Below are 26,479 nucleotides of genomic sequence, written 5' to 3' on the forward strand. Positions count from 1 at the left end.
GATAGGGAAACAATGGAAACAGTGACAGACTTTATTTTTGGGGGGCTCCAAAATCACTGCAGATGGTGACTGCAGCCATGAAATTAAAAGATGCTTGCACCTTGGAAGAAAAGCTATGACCAACCTAGACAGAGACATTACTTTGCCAACAAAGGTCCATCTAGTCAAAGCTTTGTTTTTTCCTGTAGTCATGTGTAGATTTGTGGGCTGGACCATAAAGAAAGCTGAGTGCCAAAGAATTGATGCTTTTGAAGTGTGGTGTTGGAGAAGACTCTTGAGATTCCCTTGGACAGCAAGGAGATCAAACCAGTCCATCCTAAAGGAAATTGGTCCTGAATATTCATTGGAAGGACTAATGCTGAAGCTGAAGCTCCAATACTTTAGTCACCTAATGCAAAGAACAAACTGATTTGAAAGGAACCTGATGCTGGGAAAGACTGAAGGTGGGAGGAGAAGGGGACGACAGAGGATGAGATGGTTGGATGGCTTCACTGACTCGATGGACATGAGTTTGTGTAAGCTCTGGCAGTTGGTGATGGATAGGGAAGCCTGGCATGGTGCAATCCATGGGGTCACAAAGAGTCGGACATGACTGAGTGACTGAACTGAACTGAACTGATGGAACTCTATGAGGCCTGCAGTCTGAGAGTGGTAAGGGAAATACAAGTTCCTTTAAATGCCTTGTGCAAGAGCCTGACATCACATATTTTAAGAAATGAAATGAGCTCTTTGGTCAGTCTGAATAATGTCTGGAACTCTGAAGGGGAGAAAGTGTTTTAGTGAGGCCCTTTATTGTGGATTTAGTATGTGTAGAGACATATGTGATCTTGATTTATATGTTGGGTATCTATGAGACAAGAGATTCTCAGCATTCTTTACCCCAAAGAGACAATCTTGGATAGGGAATTGCTGCTGCCATTGGCTAGACCAGATGAGCCGATCACTGACGATGGCCCGAGAGTTGTAGAAATGGCAGATGGGGCTGCCTGTTGACCTGGGCATCTGGTGCAACGGAGACTGCGTGGAGTTTAGTCAGTTGTACAGACTCTTGGGTTCGGTCTCATTATCAGGAACATCTCAGTGAAGAACTGAAAAGCAAAAACTCCATGTCATATGATGGTGGTGGTGCCAACTTGAGAGTATGTAAAGTCCCTTTGCTGGTCATTCAGTTGACCCTAGGGGACTCTCCAGACGATTTAGGTGTCTAGGAAAGGGGGGTTGCTGATCTTCTCTGGCTCCGTGACATCTGACAGAGGACTAAGGATGGGGGGCATCCCACCTGCAGATGTGATATACAGGAGGTTTGGCTCTACACTGAGCTTCCAGGGGGCTATTTCCCTGATCTAAGGCAGTGGGAAGCTGGGTATAGACAGTCACACAGCCTCTGTGTCTAGGAGAGCCCAGTATGTTGCCCTGTAGTGGCATATGGCATGGACATGAGGAGGGCTGTTTCTTACACCAGAAGTCTAGGGGCAAATTATGGTTATGTATGGTCCAGAGACTCCAGGAGGCATGAGAGGACACTGCTGAAGCCTTTACAGTGAAGTCTCTAGGAGTCACCAATGGCGTGCCTGCTGTATTGCAATTTGGGCAGATAATAGAGCCTTTTGTCGTACAAGATCCCAATCAAGGTAGGCCGATGTGTGAGTAATTGTATAAATGGGCTTAAGTAAAATTTCTAAATGAGAAATACTTTGTCTCTAGAACCCAAAAGGCTAAAAAGAGTCGGACTTTATTTTAACATTATAAATGCTGGTGTTGACAGTGTCAGGAATGGAATGGTCATCAGCTGAATAATTTTCAGGAATTTCACCAAAGTGGCAGGACCTTGTACAATGCATAAGACAATGACCGAGCCCTGTTTGTGAGTTATTTTGTGAATGTTTGCATGTCTTCAATGAGTGTGTCAAATTAATGACTTTGGAAGAGGGTGTGACTGGTATGATGTCATTACTGTGCTCCTGAGGAAAGCTGAATGCATGCTGCTGCTGCTAAGTCACTTCAGTCGTGTCCGACTCTGTGCGGCCCCATAGACGGCAGCCCACCAGGCTCCCCCGTCCCTGGCATTCTCCAGGCAAGAACACTGGAGTGGGTTGCCATTTCCTTCTCCAATGCATGAAAGCGACAAGTGAAAGTGAAGTCGCTCAGTCGTGTCCGACTCTTAGCGACCCCATGGACTGCAGCCCACCAGGCTCCTCCATCCATGGGATTTTCCAGGCAAGAGTACTGGAGTGGGGTGCCATTGCCATCTCCACTAAATGCATGACATCTTGTCTATAAATATTTGTGTGATGGCCTGGCTTGTTGAGGTACCTCAGTGTAGCTGGATAAAGGGAGATTGTGGCCCTTTGAAGCCAAAGGCAAACTATGTGTGAAAGACTGTTGAAATAGGCACTGACCATGACAGAAATAGGCACTAAAGATGACATCTGGGCTCCCGAGGACAAAGGAGCCTGGCAGGTCCATGGGGTCGCAAAAAGTCGGTCATGACTGAAGCGACTTAGTACGCATGCACTCCCCAGCAGAAGCATCTTTAGTTGACTCCTCATCGCTCATGGACCTCCTTTGGAGCTTTCCCAGTGGCTCAGAGGTAAAGAACCTGCCTGCCAATGCAGGAGACATGAGAGATGTGGGTTCAGTCCCTAGGTTGGGAAGATCCCCTGGAGATGGGAATGGCTACCCACTCCAGTATTCTTGCCTGGAGAATCCTATGGACAGAGGAGCCTAGTGGGCTACAGTCCATGGGGTGGCAGAGTCAGACATGCCTGAGCGACTAAGACTTTCACATGACAGATTAGCCAAGACTATGACTGCAAAGTATTTACCAGCTATTGATTGGATGGAATTTATAATTTCAGTAATTGGTATGGAAGCCTTAATGGGTAGGGTGTCAACATTAAGGTTGCAGTAATCCATTGTGAGGTTTTATTCAGTCTTTCCAGGTTTAAGAACAGGGTAAATTGGGCTTTAAAATAATGAAGCAGTGGGGATAATCAATCTTTTTCTAAATAGGTCTTGAATATGACTTTTAAGCCTCAAAGGCTCTGTTTAAACTGGGCCATCTCTTAACTATTTTAACTAATGGAAGGGGGCAGGGTCCATGTGCTCCTATTTTGGTAAGCCAATTCTAAGTGCCAAAACTTAATTCGATTTTAATTTATTACTCATTGGGTCAAGGCATCCATACTCAGTATGGAATATTTCAGGGTAATGAGTGTTAAGGCTATGGGGAATTTAGGCAGGGCATTAGTTCTGATGATTAAGATGAGGTATACCTATTTGTCTTCCTTACATATCCTGAAATGTCCTCACTAATTCCCATAAGGTTTTAGGGGGTACCTTGTTTAAATTTAGGGGAATCCCCACATGTAAATCTAATTTAATCCCTAATATTGGTTAAAGTCATGAAAGTTTGATAATTGGTGCATTTCAGCAGAAGTTAAAAGCTAATTCAGAGCTTAGGTTGTCAAGGTGCAAAAACCAATTAGCAGTCTTCAATCTTTTTTTATTTTTTGTATGATTTCTTTTAGTAAATTTTGATTTTCTAGTTGGGTTAATTTTGTGACCTCTGTTTCAGTTTGTTGTTTATTTCCTCCTCCTGTATTTATCTGATTTCTTTTCTTTTGGTGGTTACTATACAGTTTTGTGGTGAGGGACTGCAGGGGGGCATCTTCACTACCCTGCTCGTGTTTGTAAATTTCTTCCTCCAGGGAAGCAAACCTGTATCATCAAGACTAGGACCTTCCTCATGGCAGTGGATTCTTTGTAGGGTTTAAGGACTCGAGGCTTAAGCTGAATTTGAATTAACCCACTGGCTATGTCACAGGGAGACCTTGGATGATTTTCTCTATAATGCTGAAGATTGGGATCTTTCGTTTTGACCAACAGTGACATAGTAGCAGCAGAGACATTTTGTAGAGTCCTAGTGAGCCATCTCGGAGAAGGCAGTGGCACCCCACTCCAGTGCTCTTGCCTGGAAAATCCCATGGATGGAGGAGCCTGGTGGGCTGCAGTCCATGGTGTCGCTAAGAGCACTACTGAGCGACTTCACTTTCACTTCTCACTTTCATGCTTTGGAGAAGGAAATGGCAACCCAGTCCAGTGTTCTTGCCTGGAGAATCCCAGAGACAGAGGAGCCTAGTGGGCTGCCATCTATGGGGTCGCACAGAGTCGGACACGACTGAAGCAACTTAGCAGCAGCAGCAGTGAGGCATCTACTTTTAGAGTGTGGCCCACAGTGTTCCACGGGGTGACTGTGCTTCCTGCCTGTGAACCACCACCAGTAGACCCACGTATTGCACAAGGCATCAGATTGTCCCCTGAGCACTTTATGGAATGGGGGCAATGCTTGGTTGAGACAACCAACCAATAGTCATGGGGCAAGAGTCATTCCCCTGATGTCATAGATTATGCTGGAATCTAGATGCATGATTCTGAGACACAGATAGATTGGGGCCAGGACACATGACCCAGGACCCCCCTGCCCATCCACCCCACCCTGGGATGGTGGCTATTGCCTAAACACTGCTTATTATGCCAGAGGTTGTGGTTATCCTGCAGAGGGGGACCCACCCAAAACTTGGCTCAGATGTTGAAATGGATGATGCTATCCACCCACCAAGTGGATATGAAAAGGCTTCTAAGTCACGGAATGAGGGCTTATGGGAAGAGCAATGTGGGCTCCCTAGCAGGTTCAGAAATGACTTGAAAGCAGGAAAAGGAGGCCATCAGGGTTTTTGTGGTGACTTGGAGATGGGGCTGCAGTGAGGATTCTCACACAGGAGCTAGGACTTGTGTGGTTGGGACGTCCCACTGACACCACAGGTGGAAGCACTTGGGCTTTCTTAGCAGCATGTCCGGATATAGGGCAGAAGGTGAAAACAGTATGGGGGGTTTGAAAGCTGTCAACCTCAAATATCCAAAAGGGAGTCAGATTCTAGTACAAAGTTTTATCAAGATTACAAAACTCATTTGTCTTAGGTTTTTGAGGGGGCTTCCCAGGTGGCGGAGTGCCACTGCAGGAGACGAAAGACGTGGGTTTGATCCCTGAGTCGGGAAGACCCCTTGGAGAAGCAAATGGCAACCTGCTTGAGTATCCTTGCCTGGAAAATTCCATGGACAGAGGAGCCTGGTGGGCTGCAGTGAATGGGGTCGTGAAGAGTCGGATATGACTGAGCACACACACACACAGTTAGATACTATTTCAGGATTTTAGAAAGGCAGAAAATTCAGTTTCTGAGAGTTTCATTGAGGGATTCCCAATAAGGAGATAGAGTAGAATCCGGGGGTCGGAGATAGGGACTGGTGCATTTTCAAACTACTTCTTCTTCCACCCTGGCCTCCCTAGGTCTCTGAAGAGATTTTTATTCATACACTGCCACCTCCGTAAGATTGAAGCCTCCTTGAGCCATGGGTACTGATAGGAATAAATGATATAGCTTTGGGCAGGAAAAAAAAAAATGAACACAGCCACTTGCATTATTACTTGAAAGGTCATGGACAAATGGGTCACTTTCAACCTCTGAATTGCTTTAATGTGATGTGAGCCTCGTGCTGGTCCCAACCCCTCACTTTTCCCTGGAATGCTGTGCCTGTGTCCCTGATACGGCCTCTTCTTGCAGGGCCCTTCAGCAAGCAGATCTTCTCAACTAGAAGCAGGCTTTTCCTAAACACTTAGCACTCCATTTCTATCTTGCACCATTGATCTTATTCTGTATATTTGTATTATTTTTTTTTTACATTCCGTATCTCTGCAGCCAGACTACAAGCTACCTGACTGCATGCAGGCTTCATGACTGATTCATCTTTGCATTCAGTACTCATATAACTACTGCAATGAGCAAAACACAGTAGATGTCATGTATATCTAATGAGTAAGTGAATGAATAAAAGAAAGAATTAAATCTAAATATTAATATTCTGTGAAAATATGCAGTGGCATTATAGTTATAGCCAGGTAAACTGAGTAAATCACCTAAAGAACAATCCTGGCTTTATTTTTGTAGGAAAGATATGCATTTGACTTACAGTCATCAAACTCTTATTCACTCCAGATTTCAGTAAGTTACTAAATAATTTTCCTTTGAGGGAAATAAATATTTACCTCACCAGTTCCTATGATTCTGCTATCACAAAAATGTGGGTAACCTTTTCATACATTTAATTCACTATAATATGATATTTTCCACTATTGAAAGTTTACAAAATGAAACTCTTATAAGCAGCAAGTTTGCTAAGTGTTTTACATCGATCATCTCTTCAGAACAATGCAGTAAACAGTATCATTTTATTATTTATGAAGAAACTGAAGCTGAGAGTCTAAATGACATAGTGGTCAGAGAACTAACGTGTGAGGGAAACAAGAATGAACTCAGCCCCTGCAGGCTGACAAAGCCCAAGTTCTAACTGCAATATATTACCCCCACCTAACAATGAGATTTATGGCTTATTTTGATTTTTGTAATTATTTGAGTTAATGAATATTGACCTGGAAGAAAAATGCCTTTATGCTAGCCATGTAGAGGGATAGGTAGACATGCTTGTTTCTGCCAAGAGTCAAGATGCCATCCTACTGACTTTAATCAAATCATTAGCCTCTAGCTTTTATGTGCAGCTTTCCTAGTGGGAAACATTGCTGTGAAAGGTTTGCATCTGCCCCTGCAGCAATACCACTTTTCTTCCAATAGGCTTTTTAATTAAGAAACTGAGCAGTGTGGTTGAATCACCAGTGCAGGTCTGAAATCTTCCCCAGTGTTAACTTGAAAAATCTGCATCAGTTCACCATGGGAAGTGGGGGGCTAGGGGAGGAGGTCTTTGCCCCCTATAATGGAAATCACATTTCCTGAGCACCTCCCATTTTCTGAATGAGAAGCTTTTATACATACTGTTCCATTAGTATATTTTAATTCTCACAACAGCCCTTTAACAGCTCATCTCCTTCTACAAAATGAGGAAACAGTGGCTCAACAGAGTGGCAATAGTTAGCAAGAGACCCGAGGTCACGACAGTTGGGGTAAGCAACCGGACTGTGGTGGGGAGGATTACAAAGTACAGGTTCTTTCTCCTCCAATGTAAACACGATAAAATTTCGGCAAGAATGACACAAAAACATTGGCCTGGGGGTGGGGTGGGGGGGGTGGAAACTCAACCACAATTCTAGTTGGTAAAATAAAATCATAGAACTTGAAGAGACTTTAGTGATGATCAAATCCAACTTTCTCTTTATAAGGACAGGTAAGCTGATGCAGATGTATGGGGCTCATCCGAGGCCACTTAGCTAGTTCAGGGGCAGAGCTGTGATTCAGAGCCAGACCAAGGCAGTGACTTTCCCACTGGAATGCGTTGCTGATCCCAGAACTTCCTAACTTCAGACTTTGGGCACCATGAATATTCATATTGACAAGATATAGTCAAAGTTCTGGAATGTTAAGTATTTTGCTAAACAGCCTGCTTGCTCACCACTGCCCTGCTTGTAACATTCACGCAGGCACCTGCTGTTTCTTATCTGTGATTTGCTCTGTGATCCCTTGAGAAGCTGCATGTCTTGAGTGCAGATCAGCAGCCTAGTCAGGTACAAGGTAGAGCCTTCCATTTCCTACTAGGTTCTGCCTTGCATTTCCCTCCTGTGGAGCTGGTAACGCTTCACTTTTAAGAGGCCATTAATTAGTACAAGATTAAAGAGTACAACTGCTTAAGCATTACTTGCCTTACCCACAGGAACACGAAGACTCCAGGCAAGTTTATCCTGCTGATTGGAATAATGGAGTAGCCCTCTGCGGACTCTCTCAGGCTGGAGAGCACATTGGGGTTGACTCTCACCATCATTCAGATAGTGCCTATCCCTGGCCTTTGAGGAAGACCAGGGCAATGGAATTCAATTCCAAATGCTCCAGAAAGACTGTAAAATAGCTTATGAGATAGTTATAACATTACTTATTTCTAAACATTTGGCATAGTTCCAGGCTCACAGTAGGTACTCAGATATGGAAGAAATCATTGTTCCAAAACCTTAAATTCTATATAATAATTCAGAATGACGGGGTTTCCCAGGTGGCACAGGGGTTAAAGAATCTGCCTGCCAATGCAGGAGGAGTTTGTTTGATCCCTGGGTTGGGAACCTCCCCTGGAGAAGGAGATGGCAACCCACTCCAGTACTCTTGCCTGGAGAATCCCACGGACAGAGGAGCCCGGCAGGCTACAGCCCATGCGGTTGCAAAGAGTCAAACACCACTGAGTGATAGTCACAAACAGCACATTCACAACAATAAAGGAAAGCAGGGACTTATTGAACCTGTAAGTCATTTGTCTTTAGTTTTTTCTTTTTTTAACATATCTTACTCTCAGGTAAACTCTTTTGTATCCTTCATCCAATGTAAGAGTGTTGTTAGGAAAACTCAGGTTACAGGAGGGCTTGCTGTCACATTAAGTCATGTAAATAATAGCCAATTAAATAACTGAGGACATTCTGTGTATTAAGCATCATGCTACATGTTCTTAGCTAGAGATTAAAGCTAACCCTCAGTAAAACTTAAATATATGGGTAAACAATTGCAACACGGTAATTTATGCAGTGACAGAAACATGAAGGAGGCAGAATGACAGTAGAAAGGAACAGGTGACCAGATTTATCTGGAGACTTAGGGCTTGGGAGAGAAATGTCAGAGGGGGTTTCGGTTGGGAAATAGGAAGCTGTAACAACAGGAAAGAGGGGAGGTATTATTTGGAGTCGTCGAACAACCCCAACCCACTCTTGAGACAACTCAGCTGATTGAGTATGCCAAGAATGGTAGCAGGTATTTTAACATTCATTATTTTACATGTTACACCCATCATATAGGCAAAGATCATTTTCATCCGTTTCCAGAAGAGGAAGGGTTAAGTGACTTGCCCATAGCCACATGGCCAATAACATGAACTGGAAGATAAGTGACACTGTGATCAGTGGTTTTCAGATCATGTTCTGTAGAGTCACAAGAGTTTAGCAGTTGTACCCACTTTAGGTGAGGGCTTGTTCTTCTGGCCCACAAGCCTGCTTCTGTCAGAATAGCTGCTTTTCAATCTATTTTACATGACAGACTCGCATATGAGGTTTTATCTGAATAAAGCAATCACTGCCCTTATTCAGATAACAAGAAAACACACACACACACAAATGGCTGTAATTCAGTAAACTAGAGTCTTGGGGCTATACTCTGTAATTTAGTCAACGTGGTAGATAACTGAAAATTGACTGTCCCAAGCACAACCTAAAATATCACAGCAAAGGAACAAACGCATTCATATTTACTTCTATTCTGAACCAGCAGGTAGCCTGCTGCATTTGAAGGCCAAGGCAGGAGTGTGGTTCAGAGGTGGGGTAGACCTAAATGCTGAGTGCAATAGTGATGGCACTTCCTCCCAAAAGCCTAGGCAGCAGGAGGATTCCTGGCATTGTTACTTCAAGCCAGCCAGCAGTGTTACATCCATTTCTCTGTCGCAAACCTTGTGCCAAAGTCCTCGGCCACTGTTATTGCCTCAGCAAGTCCCCGCTGACAGCAAAGACAGACCTCCTGCTGCCAGGTGCCCTCACAGATAAAGTGGCTGTGAGAACTGGTGGAGTCATCCGTGATGCTCTTTTAATTGGATCTATTTCCTCTCAATTATATAATCTTTAGAAATCAGATACGCGCTCATAATCAGAGCACGGGGTTTTCTCCAGGTGTAAAGCACAAGACAAACTAGTCCAACATCATTTTAATTAGCTCCTTTCCTACCCTTTGGCAGCTATCACAACGGAAACCAAAAAAGCAACGCCACTATCACCATTTTTTTTTTTTTTTTTAAATAGCTTGGCTTAGCAGATTTTGCTTCTGTGCAAGCAAAGTATATTCTTTGACTTGTCATTAGCCCTGCACCCAGAGCACACAATACTTTGCTTGGTAAACACCAGAACCTGAGGAACCTTGTCACAAAGTCCCTCACCCACCTCTGGTCTTCCTAAAAGCACAGGTTTCTGAACTTTAATTGTAAAGATAAAGCAGATGGTGGATGCTGAGTTTAGAACATGGTGTTGGTGACTATAGACTTTGAGGGCTGAGTCTGTACACATGTATGTGGGAGTAAGTTCTGCATTATCTCTACATAACGGTGCTTTTTGCTGAATGGTGACCTAGGTGGCTTCATACTGCTCTCAGAAAATGCAGGGTTAGGTCTGGAAGCAAAGCAGCAAGGCACAGCTTATCCTTCCCCTCCCCTCCCCAATCTCAGATTCGATTAAAAGACATGAACACGAGTGATGGAGAAACAGTTATTAATTGTTTAATGCTTGATAGAGGGATGGAAATAAATCCCCCAACCAAAAATTATGCACTCACTTGGGGAAAATGCATGATGAGGACCCAACAGTTTTGTTTTAGTAATGAAAATGAGATGCATCCACCTCCCCACTTTCTTGGCCCTGGCCTGTGTGGTACAGTTCTGCAGACAGCTCCTACCACAGGTCAGCGGAGAGAGGTAATATGAAAAATGGATGTGCTCTAGAGACTACTCATTAATGTTTGCTGACTATAGTAGCATTTATTTTTATTTCCATCTTCCTGTGCTTTGGGATAACTTTTCCAATCCATATGCTCCTTTAAAAGGCAAGCGATTCCCAGGCTAAAGTCTTCAACACCAACCAACCGGGGTCGATCCATTTTCTGCCCTGGATCCTTGGCCACACCTGCAATTAGAGACCAATCCAAGATATCGCAAAACCCCTAGAGCCAGGAAAGGCTCTAGGGTGGGGAGTGGTGGGCTCTAGGGTGGGGGCTCCCGGTGGGGAGTGTGGCGCTCCCGTGGCAGCACTAAGCGAATGGTCTCTCAGATGGTAAAGGTGGTCAGACCCGAGACACCACATCACAGGGAAGTGATGTCTGAAGTGTCACAGAAAGGTGAAGGAGGTCCCACTGCAGCATGCCCACTGAATGCAGCAAGTTAAAGGGAAAGCGCCACCGACAGAGCGTGTTAGAACAGGAAGGAAGGAAGGGACCAGAGTTACCAAAGCCAAAAGAGGGGGAACTCAACAAGGACTCAATACAAGGGACGATTTCAAATACAGGGGCAGAAGGCTCGCTACTGAAGCCTTGGAAGGGCCTGTGTTCTAATCAAATGTCAGCTAACCTCAAATCACGTGTCCTATGGGGGATACTGCATCTGGTAAAGCTCTAAACTTTGAGAGAATAATTAAAAAAACAAAAAACCCACTAAAGACAGAGCTTCTAAACTTCTAGGACTAGCCAGTTGGAGTCAAGACACAGGCCAAGTCTACTCTACAGTACCGCCAACAACCAAGGGATAAGGGAAGGGCAGGTGGTTGGGGAGCAGAAGAAACGGATATTCCCCAGCCCCTACGGGGTAGAGTATCTTCTCAGATGGTAGCTGTAAATCTTGATGCAATGATCCCAACAGTCCAGGACCAGCAGCTGCCCCTTTGGAGTGAGGGCGATGCCCACCGGACACGTGAGCCCCTCTCGAATAAGGACGCTGTAGCCCCCACCCTTGGGGAAGTGGAGGATTTCCTTGCGACTGCTGTCGGCCACGATGAGATCACCACGGGCGTCCACACACATGCCGGTGATGCAGCGGAAATCCTCGTTCTCCGAGAAGAAGTGGCTGATCTGGCGGCCCAGCTGCCCGTCGGGGCCCACGGAGCCGATGGAGAAGCCGCCCTCCAGGTGGTGCTCGTTCTGCCAGTTCTCCAGGTTGAGCCCCAGGCCCTGGGTGAAGTAGACGGTGCCCTCGGCGTCACAGGCGACAAACTTGGGCCGCACGGCGCTGCAGAGGCAGCTGTACTTGACCACCCCCGCGCCTCGGTCAACCGTGAAGCACCAGAGCTTTCCGCCTTCCACGTCGGTCACCACAAACTGGCCGGACGGGAGGGCTGTGATGCCCCAGGGTTTGCTCAGCTGGCTCCGGTGACAGGCCACGCAGTGGCCGTCCAGGGTGTACACCTTGAGCGAGTTGTCGTAGCTGTCAGTCACGCCGATCAGCCCGTGGCAGTTCATGGCCACCGACAGAGGAGTGAGGTTGGGCGGGTCGGCCCCAAAGAAGCTCAGCACGAAGCTATCCATGGCGCTGGAGCTGCGGCGGATCTCCTTCAGAAAGCCTTTGCGGGTAAAGACTTGTATGCGGTAGTTGCCGCGGTCAGCAACCAGCACCTCGCCTTGACCGGTCACGTAGAGACTGACCGGGAGGTTGAACATGCCCGGGGCGCTGCCTTTGGCCCCCATCTTCTTGAGAAAGAGGCACTGCTGGATGTTGCCGGCCGGGTCGGAACCCCGCTGCTTGGCAGGTGAGGCCCTCGGGCTGGCCCCCCCGTCCTCGGGGCTCACGTCCACCTCTCTAAACGTAACCGAGGAAGGGGCGGCAGAGGCTGCTGCCTCCATGGCCCACGAGTCTTCCATGTTGACCGTCCGGGGCTTCTTGACCGCCTGCCCGATCTGGAGAGGGCCGACGTGGCCGACCTTGAGGAGCTCCACGTCCTGCAGGGTGAGCTCCCGGGGCAGGCTGGCGGTGAGCTCGGGCTCCTCCTCGTCGGCTGCCTCTTCCAGGAGCGCCACGTCGGCCTGCTTGATCTTGGCCAGGAAGTAGTCGCAGCGGGACACGGCCTGCACCTCGGCGATGTTGAGCAGGTAGCTCTGCTCCTCCACCACCTGACTGTTGGACTTCTCCACCTCGGCCAGCGAGCCCGTGAAGAACTTCCGGGAGCGAGCCAGCTCCTCCTGGACCCTGCGCTCCTCGTGCCCATACTCCTGGAGGACCGCCTTATACCGGGCCTGAAGGTCCTTGGAGACGCCTTCCAAGGCCACCTTCCGCCGCTGCAGCTCTCCCGTGAGCTCGCGCAGACGCGCCAACTTCCGGCCGAAGTCCCGTCGCCGCTCCTCGGCCGCCTCTTTGACCGGGAGCGCGCAGTGCCCCGGCGGCGGGTGCTCGGCCTCCCGGCAAGGCTCACACACCACCACGCCGCAGCTCCGGCAGAACTGCCGCGGCAGCCGCCGTCCGCAGGAGCGGCACATGAGCAGCCCCACCGCCTCGCTGAGCCCCGCCTTGTCGATGATCTTCAGCACCGTCAGGTTGTCGGTCAGCTGGGCCAGGCTGGTGATGAGGGTGATCTTGCTGCAAAACGGGCAGCGGACGCCGTTGATGCTGCTGGCCAGGAGCTTCTCCAGACACTGGCAGCAGATGGTGTGGCCGCAGTGCAGGAGTTTGGGCCGCAGCTGCTCCTCCGTGAAGGACTCCATGCAGATGGGGCATTCCAGCACTTCCCGCAGCGCGTCCAGGTTCAGGTGGGAGGCTGCGGCCGCAGCCATGACTCTTCTTTCCAAGGGGCCTGCTAGCACCACCCGGGACTGCACGGCTGAGCGTTCATGCTCTGGAGGGACAAACCCTGCTAAAGAGAAAGAGAAGCCATTATTCCACTGCCTCTGTGAGTTCATTCACTCAAGAAACATAAGTGGATCGTGATCATCCCTCATTCAGTCACTGACTGGCGTGGAAGGGGAGACTGGGGAATGATTATAAGGAGTCTTCAGAGCCAAAATGAGACCGTGGAACTTCATTCTGATGAACATAGAGAAACTGCATGTTTTGGAGCAGGGAACTGATATGATCACAGCTTTGAATGGAGTTGGGGAAAAGGGAGAGAAACTAGTTTGGAAGATACTGCATGCAAAATTGCCTGGCGAAGGTTCTGGGCAGCCTGAACTAGGGAGCAGGTTGTGGAAATGGAAAGAAGATGCCTTTGAGCAATATGCATAAATACGATCACTAAGATTTCTTAGCCAAGTGGACTGGGGTGGGAAGAGGTGGAGCTAAGACGGCCAGAGACTCAAGCCTGGATGATCTGAGAAAGGTAGTGCCTTATCAGGCAGTTTATTTTTGGTCTGAAACACGCCCACCCCTCCCTACCCCCCAAGCAGCACATGCCATGCATTCTCCCACCCTCCTCCATTCACATGTGCTCATGAAGTAGAACCACAGACATCCCAGTGCTCGGCAGCCTTCTGTCAGTGTCAGTTTACACCCCAAAAGTAGGATGACTAATTCCAGCAAGGTGAAGCGCAAGGATAAATCCAGCCCTTCTTGAATGCAAGTCCTACAGCTGCACCTGTGCAGTCTCGTGATCTGCAGATGGCCAGCCACTGAGGAGGAGGAGGAAGAGACTAGCTTGGTTTTGAAGGCAATGCAGCGAGCTGAGGAAAGCTTTGCAAGTGGCATCAATGCTTTTTCCACCCATAGGGGAGTCTGTGTGGAGATACGTATTACAAATTGTCCCCCGTATTTAGCTTGGCATCACAGTCTGACAGATATTTAGGAGTGGCCGTGAACCATTTGTCTAAGGTCTACCCAACCTCCCTGAAATCCCATTTTCCTTCTACTGGAAGAGAAAGAGTATACATCTAGTACCTACTATATGCTAGACATCAGGCTAGACGCTCCATTATGTGTGTGTGCACCCAGGCGCTCAGTCATGTCTGACTCTGCGACCCCACGGGCTATAGCTCGCCAGGTTCCTCTGTCCACGGAACTTTCCCGGCACGAATACTGGAGCTGGTTGCTCATTTCCTCCTTTAAGGGATCTTCCCAACCCAGGGATCGAAACTGCGTCTCCTGCATTGGCAGGCAGGTTCTTTACCACTGTGCCACCTGGAAGGCCCAGATGCTCCATATACCTAATCTCATTTAATCTTCATAATGACCCTGGGATGCAGGTGCTATTTTTATTACCATATTTTACAGATGAGGAAGCTAAGGCTCAGAAAAACTGGCTCAGGGTCACATGGTGCAAACATGTGGGAAGCATGCAGAACCGATACCTTTGTTTAACCCAACATTACTTCAAGCTTTTTCTTTTCCTGTCACATAATACTTACTAACATTGGTCTCTGGACCATACTCTGAGAAATGCTGCCTTATAGCATATAATTTTCTCCACAATTAATAAAGAATGAGGATTAGCTGCCATAGAGTGGGTTAGATTGATTAGTTGAGTGGCCCACTCCCACACACCAGCCTGGCAACCTATTATAACTCAAAATCCATGCCTCAACAAAAACAACACATTACCACCTGTCATGAACCTAAAAGGTCTCATGTGAACATCTGATGCTGTGAATGCTAAATACTTAAATGCCATGGGTCTGGGTGCAATAGTTTAGAAATACGGATAGAAACCTCAACTCAGGATCCGTGCAGACCTCCTCAATTCTAAACCAATAGCTTCAGCTCTCTCTTTCATCATCTGGGACAACAGACTGAGGGCGACATTTGGTATTTGGATCCAGAGCATGTTACCTCACAATGCACAGGGACATCTGTTCTCAGAACTGGCACTGCAGATCAGCTAATTAAACAAGTCTGCCAACTTGTAAAAATACCAGCACATTCTTTCTCCAGTTTTCTGAAATATCATACCACCTCCTTCAATTAAAAAAGCTTCCTGCCTCCCTCTTCAAGCCATCCACTTAAAAAAATGAATTTACTATGCCCACGTCTATGTCCCAAAATACCTCAGCTGTCTGCAGCTCCACCAGGCTCTCTGAGGCAGAAGAGAACGTCAAGGATTCCTTTCCTAAAGCTGCCACGCTTTGCCAGGAAGCATGAAGTCCCATCACTAAAGCATCAGGCACCGGAGATGGCCTCAGACCTGGAAGAGGCCTGGACCATGTCTTGGGAACTTGAGAACACTGCTTTCAGCAGGAGCCTCGTCTGACACGCAGCTATGTGACATGCAGATACGGCTCCTCTCTTCCAGAAGGCTACACCTTGTTAAAACCAAAAGGAATTCAGATGGGAAGTCAATTTAAACTCAATTTCCCTTGAAAAGATGTACCTGTGTAAGGAACTATCTTATCATCCCAAGTCTTTACATTAGCTGCCCATTTTCTGCCAGCTGTGAAATCTAAAACCAATCAGAACGAACCCGCAATCTGTTATTTATAATGCTGGCTGCCTTCCTGGTACTACCGATGTATTTCCTGTTGTGCACTTTGTACTGTCAACTCCTGACCCATCACTCTCACTTCATCTCAGCTTACCCCACCCCGCCACTAATTTCTTTGATCTCCTGATTCAGACTGCGCACCTCATAGTGATATTAGCCTAGCTCTGACTCAGCACCAGATGAGAATCTACCCCTTAAGCTGTTTTTGTTCCAGCTGCCCTAAGACTCATGAAAATTCTGTAGTCAAACCCTGGCTGCTTTTGGCACCACTAGCCTTTCCCAGTCCATGATATAATAACATGAAATAAATAACAAGGAGAGCAGAATAATAATAATAACCCAGGAACCTTGAAGTAAAACAGAACTGGGAGCAAATCAGCATGTTGTGGGCCAGGATGCAAGTTATTTAACCTCACTAAACCTATTTTCTTGCCTTATGAGAAGGTTATTGTGATAATTAGGGATAATATAAAGTGTTTAGCCTGGAAACTGGTAGGTATGCAGTGAAAACTTGCTCTGTATCATAATTTTAGTAACAATCAGAACACTATTAACATTAGTACCAGGATGAACAAAGCTTTCACTTTACAAACTGCACTGGAAAGGATGAAGAATCTTGAGTCTTATGACATATAAAGGCACATAAAGATTGTTAATTAACCGTTCAGCTCTGAAGGAATTTGACTTGAGGACACTAGATATCCCTGTCGGAAACTGATGGGCATGTGAATTCACAACTTCTCTTGTGTAGAAAATACCAAGAGGGGTACACAATGAACTATGCAACAAATAATCGTTTTTAGTAGTAGCAGGGGCAGCGACGGTGGCCACCAGCCAATGAGAAGGAATGAACAGGCACTTTTCAAAAGGCGACAGTACCCAAGATACCGGACAATACATTTCAAAAATTTAAATTCTGAACCTTCCCTGGAGATTGTTTTCACTGATCTCAGAATCAAAAGATTAGAGATGACCTTCAAATCTCCATCCAATGCTTGAATCCCTACCATGAGATAGTGTCTATTCCCTATACCTCTGTGAGCCCCTTGGGGGACTTAGGCTATGAACAAAACTGGAGGACTTTAAGCAATTAATTAAACAACAGATCTTCACCGAGCACAGAATGAGCCCAGCTCCATGAAAACACTGGCGATACAATTTTGAGCAAGAATAGACAGGAACAGAGCTCTTCACACAGAAACTAGAAAACATGTGAAACTACCTGCACTTTCTCTGATAGGACATAAAAGTTCATCCTATTACTGATATGCTCCCCTGGTTTGGGTTTTTTGCAAGGCTTTCACATTTCCTTTCATGATCGCTTTATAAACCTTATTTATTCCTCCAGCTTGAATTGAGTGCTTATCAAGTGCGTAATGGTCACTCTCCAGGAGTGGCTCGCAGGGCTGATGTTAAGAAAGTCAGTGAGGTGTTCATCTGACACTCACCCAGTTCTGTGGTGGGGGAGAGGATTCTGAATGTCAGCTTACTCAGGGCACTTAAGGTACCTGCCAACAGCTAAGATAAACTCCACAAGTAGGCACTTATAGGGAAATGCAAGCATGACCCCACAGCTGCACCTGTCTGGGACGCACAAAACCACCCAGAAGGACACGTCTGTGGGAGAGAAAACTCTAGTTAAAGCAGGTCAGAGGCAGGTTAAATCAGTAACGGAGTCTGCTGGAAAACACTTGGCTGTCTTGCTGTCCTCCAAAACTGTAGGACTGAGAAAGGATTTCTGTATCTTCGGGTGATGCGAGGAATATAGGACAAGGGAAAAGTCAGCAGTCTTTTCGGGGAACTTCCAATTCATCTCAACCCACTCAACTCTGAGCTCCTTTCTCTGCATATGACACATACCCATTTAATCATGAGGTTTTGATGAAAGGATCAGGAAGTGGATCCTGGGAAAGGTACAGGAAGGGAGGGGAATTTGGGGGAGACTGGAGGGGGTTGCTTAGGTTCACAGATTTGGCAAAGCTACACTGAGTCCCCTTCTGGCATCAGCTTCCTCACATAATTGCTACCTCTCAAAGCACCATTCACTGAAAGTCAGGCACTTTTTACAAATTACCTCTTGTCATCACTGTGTGACGTATGTGTTATTCCTCTTTTTAAATAAGGAAACTAGGCTCAAAGAAAAGCAACCTGCCCAAGGTCTCAAAGCTACGAAGCAGTAGAACTAAGATTCACATCCAGGTATGTCAACTCCCAGCCATAAAAAACACACCTCTTCAAAAGATGTATTACAGTTTTCTAGCTGGTTACACTAGCATTAGCTCTAGGCACTCTGGCTGAGAGGTTGGTAAAGACACCTACGAATGGCTTTTTAAATCTGACTGTTCTACTCGAAGGCGCTGAGGGAAGCAGAGTTAAAGAGCAACGCATCAGTATGCATGGACAATGATCCACTTCAAGGGCCTGGTAAACTTTTGACCACCAACCACTCTCCAGAGGGGCTCTTAAGCTTTGGAAATACCTTCCTATTAAAACTAGTATAATGTAACTTGTGAGTCAGATAGATCTGGACTCACATCCCTGCTTTGCAATTTGCTATGGAGCCTTGGGTAAATCATTCAGCCTGTTCATTTTTTCATCTGTAAAATGTAGAATAGCACTTGGACTGTTAGTAAGACCATCGGCAGGATTAACTGAGATAATGCACACTCAATAAATGGTAGTTATTTGTGTTTTCAATAGACTGATGTTGATAAGAGCAAGTACTTGCCATGAACACCTAGTGAATTAGCAACAGAGGAAGGATTTTGAACTTCAGATCTCTGATTCCCAGACTAACTCAGTTTCCATTACACATCTTCATTAGGGGTTTGCATGGATATTCCAGCAAAGTGTCTGGTCTTCTGATGCAGTACTACTCCGTTTCTGAACTGCAGCTAGTCCTTGAGCTGACAGAGCAAATGTCGTTATTCTGTCCCAAGGGAAAGAAGCCCATGAGAGATATTCAGAACAGGAGTTAGTTTCCAGAGGATGGGTGCCATCAGCCTGGGCCCCTGCTATGAAGTGATTTTTCTAGCCAATGGCCTCCATACCTCATCCTCTAGTTTCTTGCACCTCATCCTGTCTGCCAACAATAAGCTCCTCCCCTTATGTACCCACAGGTCCTGGTGTAGGAGCAAATCAAGAACAAAGTCCAGGGCTACTCCCTACCTAGTCAGATAGATTTATTCCCTTTAGAGTTCAGTTTGATAGTGATACAGAGTAGGCCTTTCATGAAAGAGGAATGGGCTGAGGTAGATATAGTAAGACTGAACAGGTCCCAGCAAAGAAAAAGCAAGGGAAGAGAGAATGTACCAGATTACAGAGACCTGAACAGGAGCCTCCTTTTGCCATCTCTAGCTTTGGAACCTTAGACAAGTCACTGCCTTAGCCTTAGCTTCCTTACATGTAAAACTGAATACTGTAGCTTGCTTCGTAGGGCCGTTATGAGAAAGCAGATATGAAAGTTAAAAACTACTAAATCACTATGCACTTACTATACACCAGACACTAAACATTCTAATTTACTTCATTATAGATTACTATCACAGTAATCTGTGGCATAGGTCCTGTTACTAAACCCTTTTTACAGATGAAGAGCCAAGTATGGGAGGTTAAGTAACTCACTCAGGATCACACAATCAAGAAGAGAGAGAGCCAAGATCTGAATCCAGGATATGTGATAGAGCAGAGTTCCTCAGCTTTGGCACTGTTGACATTTTGGGCCGGATACTTCTTTTGTTGTGGAGGCTGTTCGGTGCACTGTAGGATGTTTAATGGTATCCCTGGTGTCTACCTAATAGGGGCCGGTAGTACTCTACAACCCAAATGTGACAACCAAGAATGTATCCAGACATCACCAGATGCCCCCTGGGAGACAAAACCACTGCCAGTTAGGAACCATTTCTTTAGAACTTGGCACAGGGCTAAATGCTCAATGCATCTGATATCCCCTTTTCTTGTCTCCCAGCTCAAACACCTCATTCACAGAGCCACTGTTTTGAATCTTCTGTAGAATTAATTCTATCTACTTATATAACTGATAAGAAGATAAGACCTGACATCACGTTCCACTCATCCCCTGGAGGAATCGCACACTCTGTCACCACAGCTTGGAGGGACACGAAAAGCGGAGCTTGGGCAGATGACCTTGAATAGTCTCCTGCTTTATGACTGGTCATTCTCTTTTCCTCTGAAGCCAACTGCTTTTGGTGGGTCCACGTTCAGAGTGGAGTGAGTAGTCACACCATGGCTGCCTCATGATGAGGTGAAGTGAAAGTCGCTCAGTCGTGTCCAACTCTTTGCGACCCCATCGACTCTACAGTCCATGGAATTCTCCAGGACAGAGTACTGGAGTGGGCAAGCCTTTCCCTTCTCAGGGGATCTTCCCAACCCAGTGATCGAACCCAGGCCTCCTGCATTGCAGGCGGATTCTTTACCAGCTTACACACATGAGGAGGGATGTCTGGTTAACAAGTGAGGTTCTGCCTCTTGCAGGGAAACTCAGGTTCCATTACGAGTCCTGATCGCAAAGCGTGACGACTTTCTTGCTGAATCTCTGAACTCTGCGAGACGTCACACACTCATAAACAGTTCCATACATTGCTTCTAGGTCTTTGGGTCCCCAGAACTCCCTTTGCTTACTATGCAGAGACTTGGGAAAATTCCTTTCGCAACCCAAGACACCAATTCATAACTATTCAGTCTCTTAATTCTCCAGACCAACCAGTACCTCTCCACCCCACCGTTCCACCCTTGCTAAAGCCTGTTCTCAGCTCTCCTAAGAATCCCAGCCGTGGGGCTCTCCATTGCAACCCCCACCAACTTCTCCCTCATGTGTCCTGGAATCCCCCAGACAAAGATCCTTTCATCTATTTCCAAGTCGCTGCAGCCTTCAGCCCTGCATCGCAGTTAAAACCCGATCCCACACCTCAGATCTGTGCTCTCCCTCAGTCTAAGCCCCCACCCTCTGGGTGCCATCAGGGACCCTGCCCCCCTTCCCACCCCCCACCCCCAAACCTTGCTCCTTCCTCTTTTCCCCACCCATGTCATGTGCCGCTTCAAACCTCAGGCAAGTCTCTTCTTCCTGCTGAAGAGGTCTTGCTTCTCGCTGACCCCTTCAAGAACTCAGCCCCTCGATTTTCCTCAGATTCCACTCGGGGAAAACGCTTCCTCCTCGGCAATTAGACTAGATCTAATCAGATCTCACCCCGCTCAAAGCCTACTGCCCCCAGACTCTGTCAAATCACCTGAGATTCTGCACCCCGCATCTCATCGAGGCTCCCCAGTCCCTTCATACTGCCGAGATTCTGCACCCCTGATCCCTCCAGGGCCCTCGGGTCCCCTCCCATCTCTCAGATGCTGCACCCGTCTCCCCTCAGGGCCCCACATTACCTCATACCTCCCGAGATGCTGCACCGCGAATCTCGGAACCCCTCGCTCCCCTCCCGGTCTGTATCTCCTCCGAGCTCCTCAGCCCCCGCGAGTTCGCCCCAAGCCTGCCTCTAGCAACCCACCCCCGGCGCCCCTCCCCACATACACCCACCACGGTCCTGCCCCTCGGATCCGGTCCCCCAGGCTCTGCCATTCTGGCGTGGACCGACCGCTGCACACCGTCACAGCCCGCCGTCACAGCCCGCCGTCACAGCCCATCGCCGCGCCGCTCGGCCACCGCCCGCGACTCCGGCCGCGGCCCCGCATCCCCCACCCTCCAGCCCGCCCCCTACCTGACCGCCCGCGGCTCCGACGGGTCCGCCGCTGCCAGCCCACCGGCCCGCCGCCCTCTGCGCACGCGCCAAAGTTGCGCCTCTTGGCGGGCGCCAATTCGTAGAGCTGCCTGTCCGTCAGCGCGCCCCGCCCCCCACCCCGAGGCATGCTGGGGGTTGTAGGCGGGCGGACCTGAGCTCGCGGCCCAACGCCAGGTAGCGGTGGGCTAACCCTCCGCAAGGAGCTAGGTGTCTTGGGGACACGTATTTCAGCTTTCTGTCCCCGTTGTACGGTTGAAGAAACCGAGGCCCAAGTTCACTCAGCAGGTCGGGAGCTAAACCGGAACTCGTGTGTCTGAGTGCAGGTTGTGTCAACCTCTTTGCTAAACCGTAGCCTCCGGGAGTGTCCTCAACCAAGCCTTGGCATCTCTCAAAGAACGCTCTCCGCCTCAGCTTTGCCATCTGAGAAATGGGCCAAGGAGAGACCACAGCGCTCACTCTGGGGCAAGCACAAAACCTGGCTGCGCTTAGAAACAGTGCTTCTGGGCTCTTCTCTCGGTGATACAGTGCAGCCTAGAGATAAGCTCATCTGATGAGCAAATTGCCTTTATGAAGGGTTCCTACTCCTGCTCAGCTGGGAGGCCGACAGGAGAGGTAGAGGTAGGAACACTCTCTGCAGGTAGAGGATAGATAGGTAGTCTATCCCTGCAGATTGAAGCTTGCCGGGAGCCTAAACCCGAGTCTAGTTTTTGGGCAGCCAGAAAGGGGAAGAGTCTTCACAGGTGAGAAATGGTCTAGCCTGTTAGCTGGCGAGGACCTGTAGCCCCTGGATAGTTTGGGGTCAGCTACAATACCTGGCAGCTCAGCGGTAAAAACTCCCCCTGCGATGCAGGAGAGAGGCTCAATCCCTGGGTGCGGAGGATCCCCTGGACAAGGAAATGGCAATCCACTCCAGTATTCTAACCTGGGAAATCTCAGGAACAGAGGAGCCTGGTGGGCTACAGTCCATGGGGTTGCAAGAGTCAGACACGACTTAGCAAGTAGACCACTACTGCCACCACCACAGGTTCCTGTGGGTGACTGTACAGTATAGCCTAGGAACAGAGGTTGGAAGGAGATGGGCTTGGATTTGACATCCTGGGTAGGTAAGGTGACCCTCCACAATGACAAAGCAACAACCAAAAACAGTAACAAACCTAAGTGTCATGCTGCCCTCAAACCCTTCACATGCACAGTTCGTTTAATCTTCCCAATGACCCTGTGAGATAAGCAACTGATGTCCAGGTGATGAAAATAGCACGACCCCGTATTCATAAGCATAAAGCTCAGACTGCAACCTGATTCTGAGGACCCCGCCTCTTAACCATGATGAATCTTTCTGCCCATTTCTTTATTTCTAAGTGAAAATGAGGTTTGCTGTAGGATTAACTGAGGTTATTAATATATAGTGGTTTGCATTTAATTAAGGGTATGCTCACAGCATGCTCAGCAAGTAATTGCAAGCTGATAATTTCTCACAAAGCGTATGCCAGGTTGGGCTTTAATTACCCACTTCCCTGCGATTGTCACCAGTCGGCTGTGACCTCCCTGAAGGACAATGCCTGTTTGTTGTCATACCTGTTAGCACTGTGTCCAGCACGTAGAAGTTGCTGAGTGAGTCAGACTCAGAAATGTGACCTTAGGCAAATCACAACCCGTCTAACCTAGAGTTATTTTAGCTGCAAAATAACTGAGTGGGGGCAATCGGATAAGAATGGACTGTTTTTTGAACAGCAGCAATATACCAGGCACTCCATAGATATTGTCCTATGTCACAATTAATCTTCTCAACAATGATTCAAGTAGGCATCAGTTACTGTATATTACAAAAGAAGCAACTGATGCTCAGCAAGATTAAATGACTTGTCTACAGTCACCTTCTCGGAAGGAACAGGGCTGGAGTATAAACCCAGGTCAGTTAGGCCCATGACATGCTACAAACCTCTGTCCAAAGACTACCCACACCGGCTGTCTTTCTATTTTATTAAGTAAGTTTTGTTTTTAAGCCTCAAAAGAGAGGAGACGTGATATTTAGAAATGTCAACTTTAAAAATATTCACAACCTAAAAATTGAGAGCTATATTTTATTTCATGGGAACTTTTAGGACTTCAGGCCCTGGAGACAGTATCTCAAGAGATCCTGAATGAAGTTCCCCTAAGAGAGGAGAGGAAGAGCCAAGTTATATAGAAGTTTTACAGCAAAGGGCAGATAGTCTGAACATCAAAAGATTATTGGTGATGAAAGAAAACCAGATATCCCAAGTTAAGGAATTTAGAGCTTTTCTATGCATGGGATGGAGAGGGAAATGGCAACCCACTCCAGTATTCTTACTTGGAGAATCCCAGGGACAGAAGATCCTGGTGGGCTTGCATGAGTTCATGGGGTCACAAAGAGTCAGACAGGACCAGGCCACTAAACCGAAACAAAACAGCATGGTTGGGAAGATGCAAGAGCCTGAACTCACTGAAATCATCCCTTTCATGTGCATCTCAGCTATGGAGCCAGTATCCTGTGTTTCGCATCCTGAGCTCCCTTGGGGCTTACTGTAGGGCGTGGCTGCAGCCTGACAGATCTCAGAGGGCAGGAATTCTTCTCCTTCTTGAGTGCCCTTAGGGCTCACCGACTCTATTAGAGGGCTGCGATCACCGATCACCGGTAACTGTGACATCCTTGTTTACTGATGTGGCAGGCAGTATCCATTTCTCAGCTCCCCTGGTGGCTCAGACCCTGAGAATCCGCCTGCAATGCGGGAGACCTGGGTTTGATCCCTGGGTTGGGAAGATGCCCTGGAGGAGGGCATGGCGACCCACTCCAGTATTCTTGCCTGGAGAATCCCATGGACAGAGGAGCCTGGCAGGCTACAGTCCATGGGGTCTCAAAAAGTCTGACAGGACTGAGCGGCTAAGCACACATTCCATTTTTCAGTTATTCAAAGGGAAGTGGGGCAGTTGCTTGTCATTATGACCACAGAGCTTGGTCCTGTTAAGGCAGAGACACTCAGATGAGCTTTTCTGAGCAGCATTGCCAGGGAAAATGAGGGGCTGCACTCTGCCCTGGGTTTCTGCCATGCCGGAGACTTAGTGCAGCAGATTTCACCAAAATGGAAAGGAGCCTCTCTGGACAGAAGCCTGCCATTCTTCTTCCAGCTATTGTGTTGCAGGTAGGGGAGATGGAAGAGTTGAGACCTCACCTATACCCCCTCCTTAGACCAGGTGGGGAGTTAGCACCCTATTTGATGAAAATCACAGTTACAAGCCCATAGTCTCAATTCAGACTCATCGTATTTTTATACTGACCTTTCCCCCATCATAGAGAGGAGCTAATGGTACGCTTGACAGTCTGGAGGTGTAATCCAATTATGTGTTCCAAAAACAAACAACAAAAACCTTTCTTTTCTCTTAAAAAACAAAATAAAACAAAAAAATCCTGTTTGCCTTAAAGAAATGTTTAAATTACTCACAAGTTAAATTAATTACCTTGCTTCCCACAAAAATCTCCAAGTAAACACCCTGGGGAAATGCACTTATTTTAATCTTCTGGTTTTGCATATCATTGACACATTATTAGTTTTCCACATACAGAGATATTTAAAAAATACTGTTTGTGGAGTACTTTATTCAGCATTTTACATAACTTTTTTTTTTTTTTTCATTTAACATTCATACCACTTGTATCAGTTTCCTTGGGCTGTTGTAAGGAGAGTCACAGACTGGGTGGGGTGAAACAGGGAAATGTATTCTCTCGCTGTTCCGGAGGCTACAAGTCTGAAATCAATGTGGCAGCGGGGCAAGATGATCTCTAAACTCTATAGGGAGGATCCTCATGTTTCTTTTCCAGCTTCTGGTGACCCCAGGTGTTCCTTGGTTCATGGTAACAAAACTCCAATCTCAGCCTCCAGCTTCATATGGTCATTTTTCCCCCTCTGTGTCCCTGTCATTACATGGCATTCTCTTTGTGTGGATCTGTTGATTGAAAAAAAAAAAAAAAAAGCACAGCCTAAAAGTTGAGAATTATATTTTACTTGGCCAACAATCTGAGGACGTAAGCTCAGAAGACAGTGTCTTGGATAGCTCTGAGGACTGCTCATAGAAGTGAGGGAGGAACCAGGATAGACAGTAGCTCTGCAACAAAATCCAGATAGTCAGAACATCAAAAGATTATGGTTAAAGAAAACCAGAGCTTCGAGTTAGTGAACATAGTGCTCTTTTGTGTATGGGAAGATATGAGAATCTGGGTTCACTGAAATCATTCCTTGGTTTGCACCTGAACTGTCTAGGGCCAGTAGTCTCCTTTTCTCTGGCCTGAATCCCCTCAGGGTGCGTAGCTGGAGGGGGTCAGCAACAGCTGCTGACCTGACGGCTACACTATCCTTTGTCTATTGATGCAGCAGGCAACATTTTTCATTCACATCTGCGTCCTTCTTATAGGGACACCTGTCCTATTAGATTGTGATCTCCACGTTATCCAATTAAAACTCCAGGGTGACTTCATCTTAACTAATTCCTCTGCAACAACCTTATTTTTAAATAGTCGTGTACTGACATACTGGAGGTTAGGATTTCAGTTTATCTTTTTTGGGGGGGATGGGGGGGCACAATTTAACTGATAACATACCCGTATCATCTAAGTACTGTTTTCTGCATTTATAAGACGATCAGTAGTTTAACCTCTCTTTTATTCTCTTCAAAGCAGTGGTAACAATGGCTAACTCACAGCATTGTTGGGAACAAAATAAGATACAGATGTTAAGCACTTTCATATTAGGATACTGCCTAA

At 47.0% G+C, this 26,479-nt stretch overlaps 2 protein-coding genes across 23 annotated transcripts in view; one reads left to right on the forward strand and one right to left on the reverse strand.

The window, feature by feature from the left end:
• The window catches only part of ASTN2 (astrotactin 2), a 996,620-nt gene that overhangs the window by 754,418 nt on the left and 215,723 nt on the right, over window positions 1-26,479 (forward strand). The window lies entirely within an intron of this gene.
• On the reverse strand, window positions 10,275-21,752 carry TRIM32 (tripartite motif containing 32). Of its 14 annotated transcripts, none has more exons than XM_020869396.2 (4): window positions 21,685-21,752; window positions 15,528-15,782; window positions 11,371-13,408; window positions 10,275-10,699 (listed from the first exon to the last, which is right to left on the reverse strand). In XM_020869396.2, the coding sequence occupies exons 3-4, from the start codon at window positions 13,326-13,328 to the stop codon at window positions 10,645-10,647; spliced, it is 2,013 nt and encodes a 670-aa protein (XP_020725055.2). In that variant the 5' UTR covers window positions 13,329-13,408; window positions 15,528-15,782; window positions 21,685-21,752; the 3' UTR covers window positions 10,275-10,644. The 14 variants fall into 14 exon arrangements, with proteins under 14 accessions (XP_020725055.2, XP_070315298.1, XP_020725060.2 ...); XM_070459197.1 differs by lacking the exon at window positions 21,685-21,752 and adding an exon at window positions 21,504-21,667; XM_020869401.2 differs by lacking the exon at window positions 21,685-21,752 and adding an exon at window positions 21,353-21,453 and having other exon boundaries at window positions 11,371-13,405.

The sequence above is a fragment of the Odocoileus virginianus genome, chromosome 31 (genome assembly GCF_023699985.2).
Source record: "Odocoileus virginianus isolate 20LAN1187 ecotype Illinois chromosome 31, Ovbor_1.2, whole genome shotgun sequence".
Classification (NCBI taxonomy): domain Eukaryota; kingdom Metazoa; phylum Chordata; class Mammalia; order Artiodactyla; family Cervidae; genus Odocoileus; species Odocoileus virginianus.

What these genes read in the sequence shown, in the direction of transcription:
- TRIM32 (XM_020869396.2), bottom strand. Translation starts at nt 13,328, where the DNA reads ATGGCTGCGGCCGCAGCCTCCCACCTGAACCTGGACGCGCTGCGGGAA. An exon ending in CTGAGAAGATACTCTACCCC is followed by an intron (nt 10,700 to 11,370) that starts GTAGGGGCTGGG and finishes CTCTAATTGCAG; the next exon opens with GTGTGGCCAAGGATCCAGGG.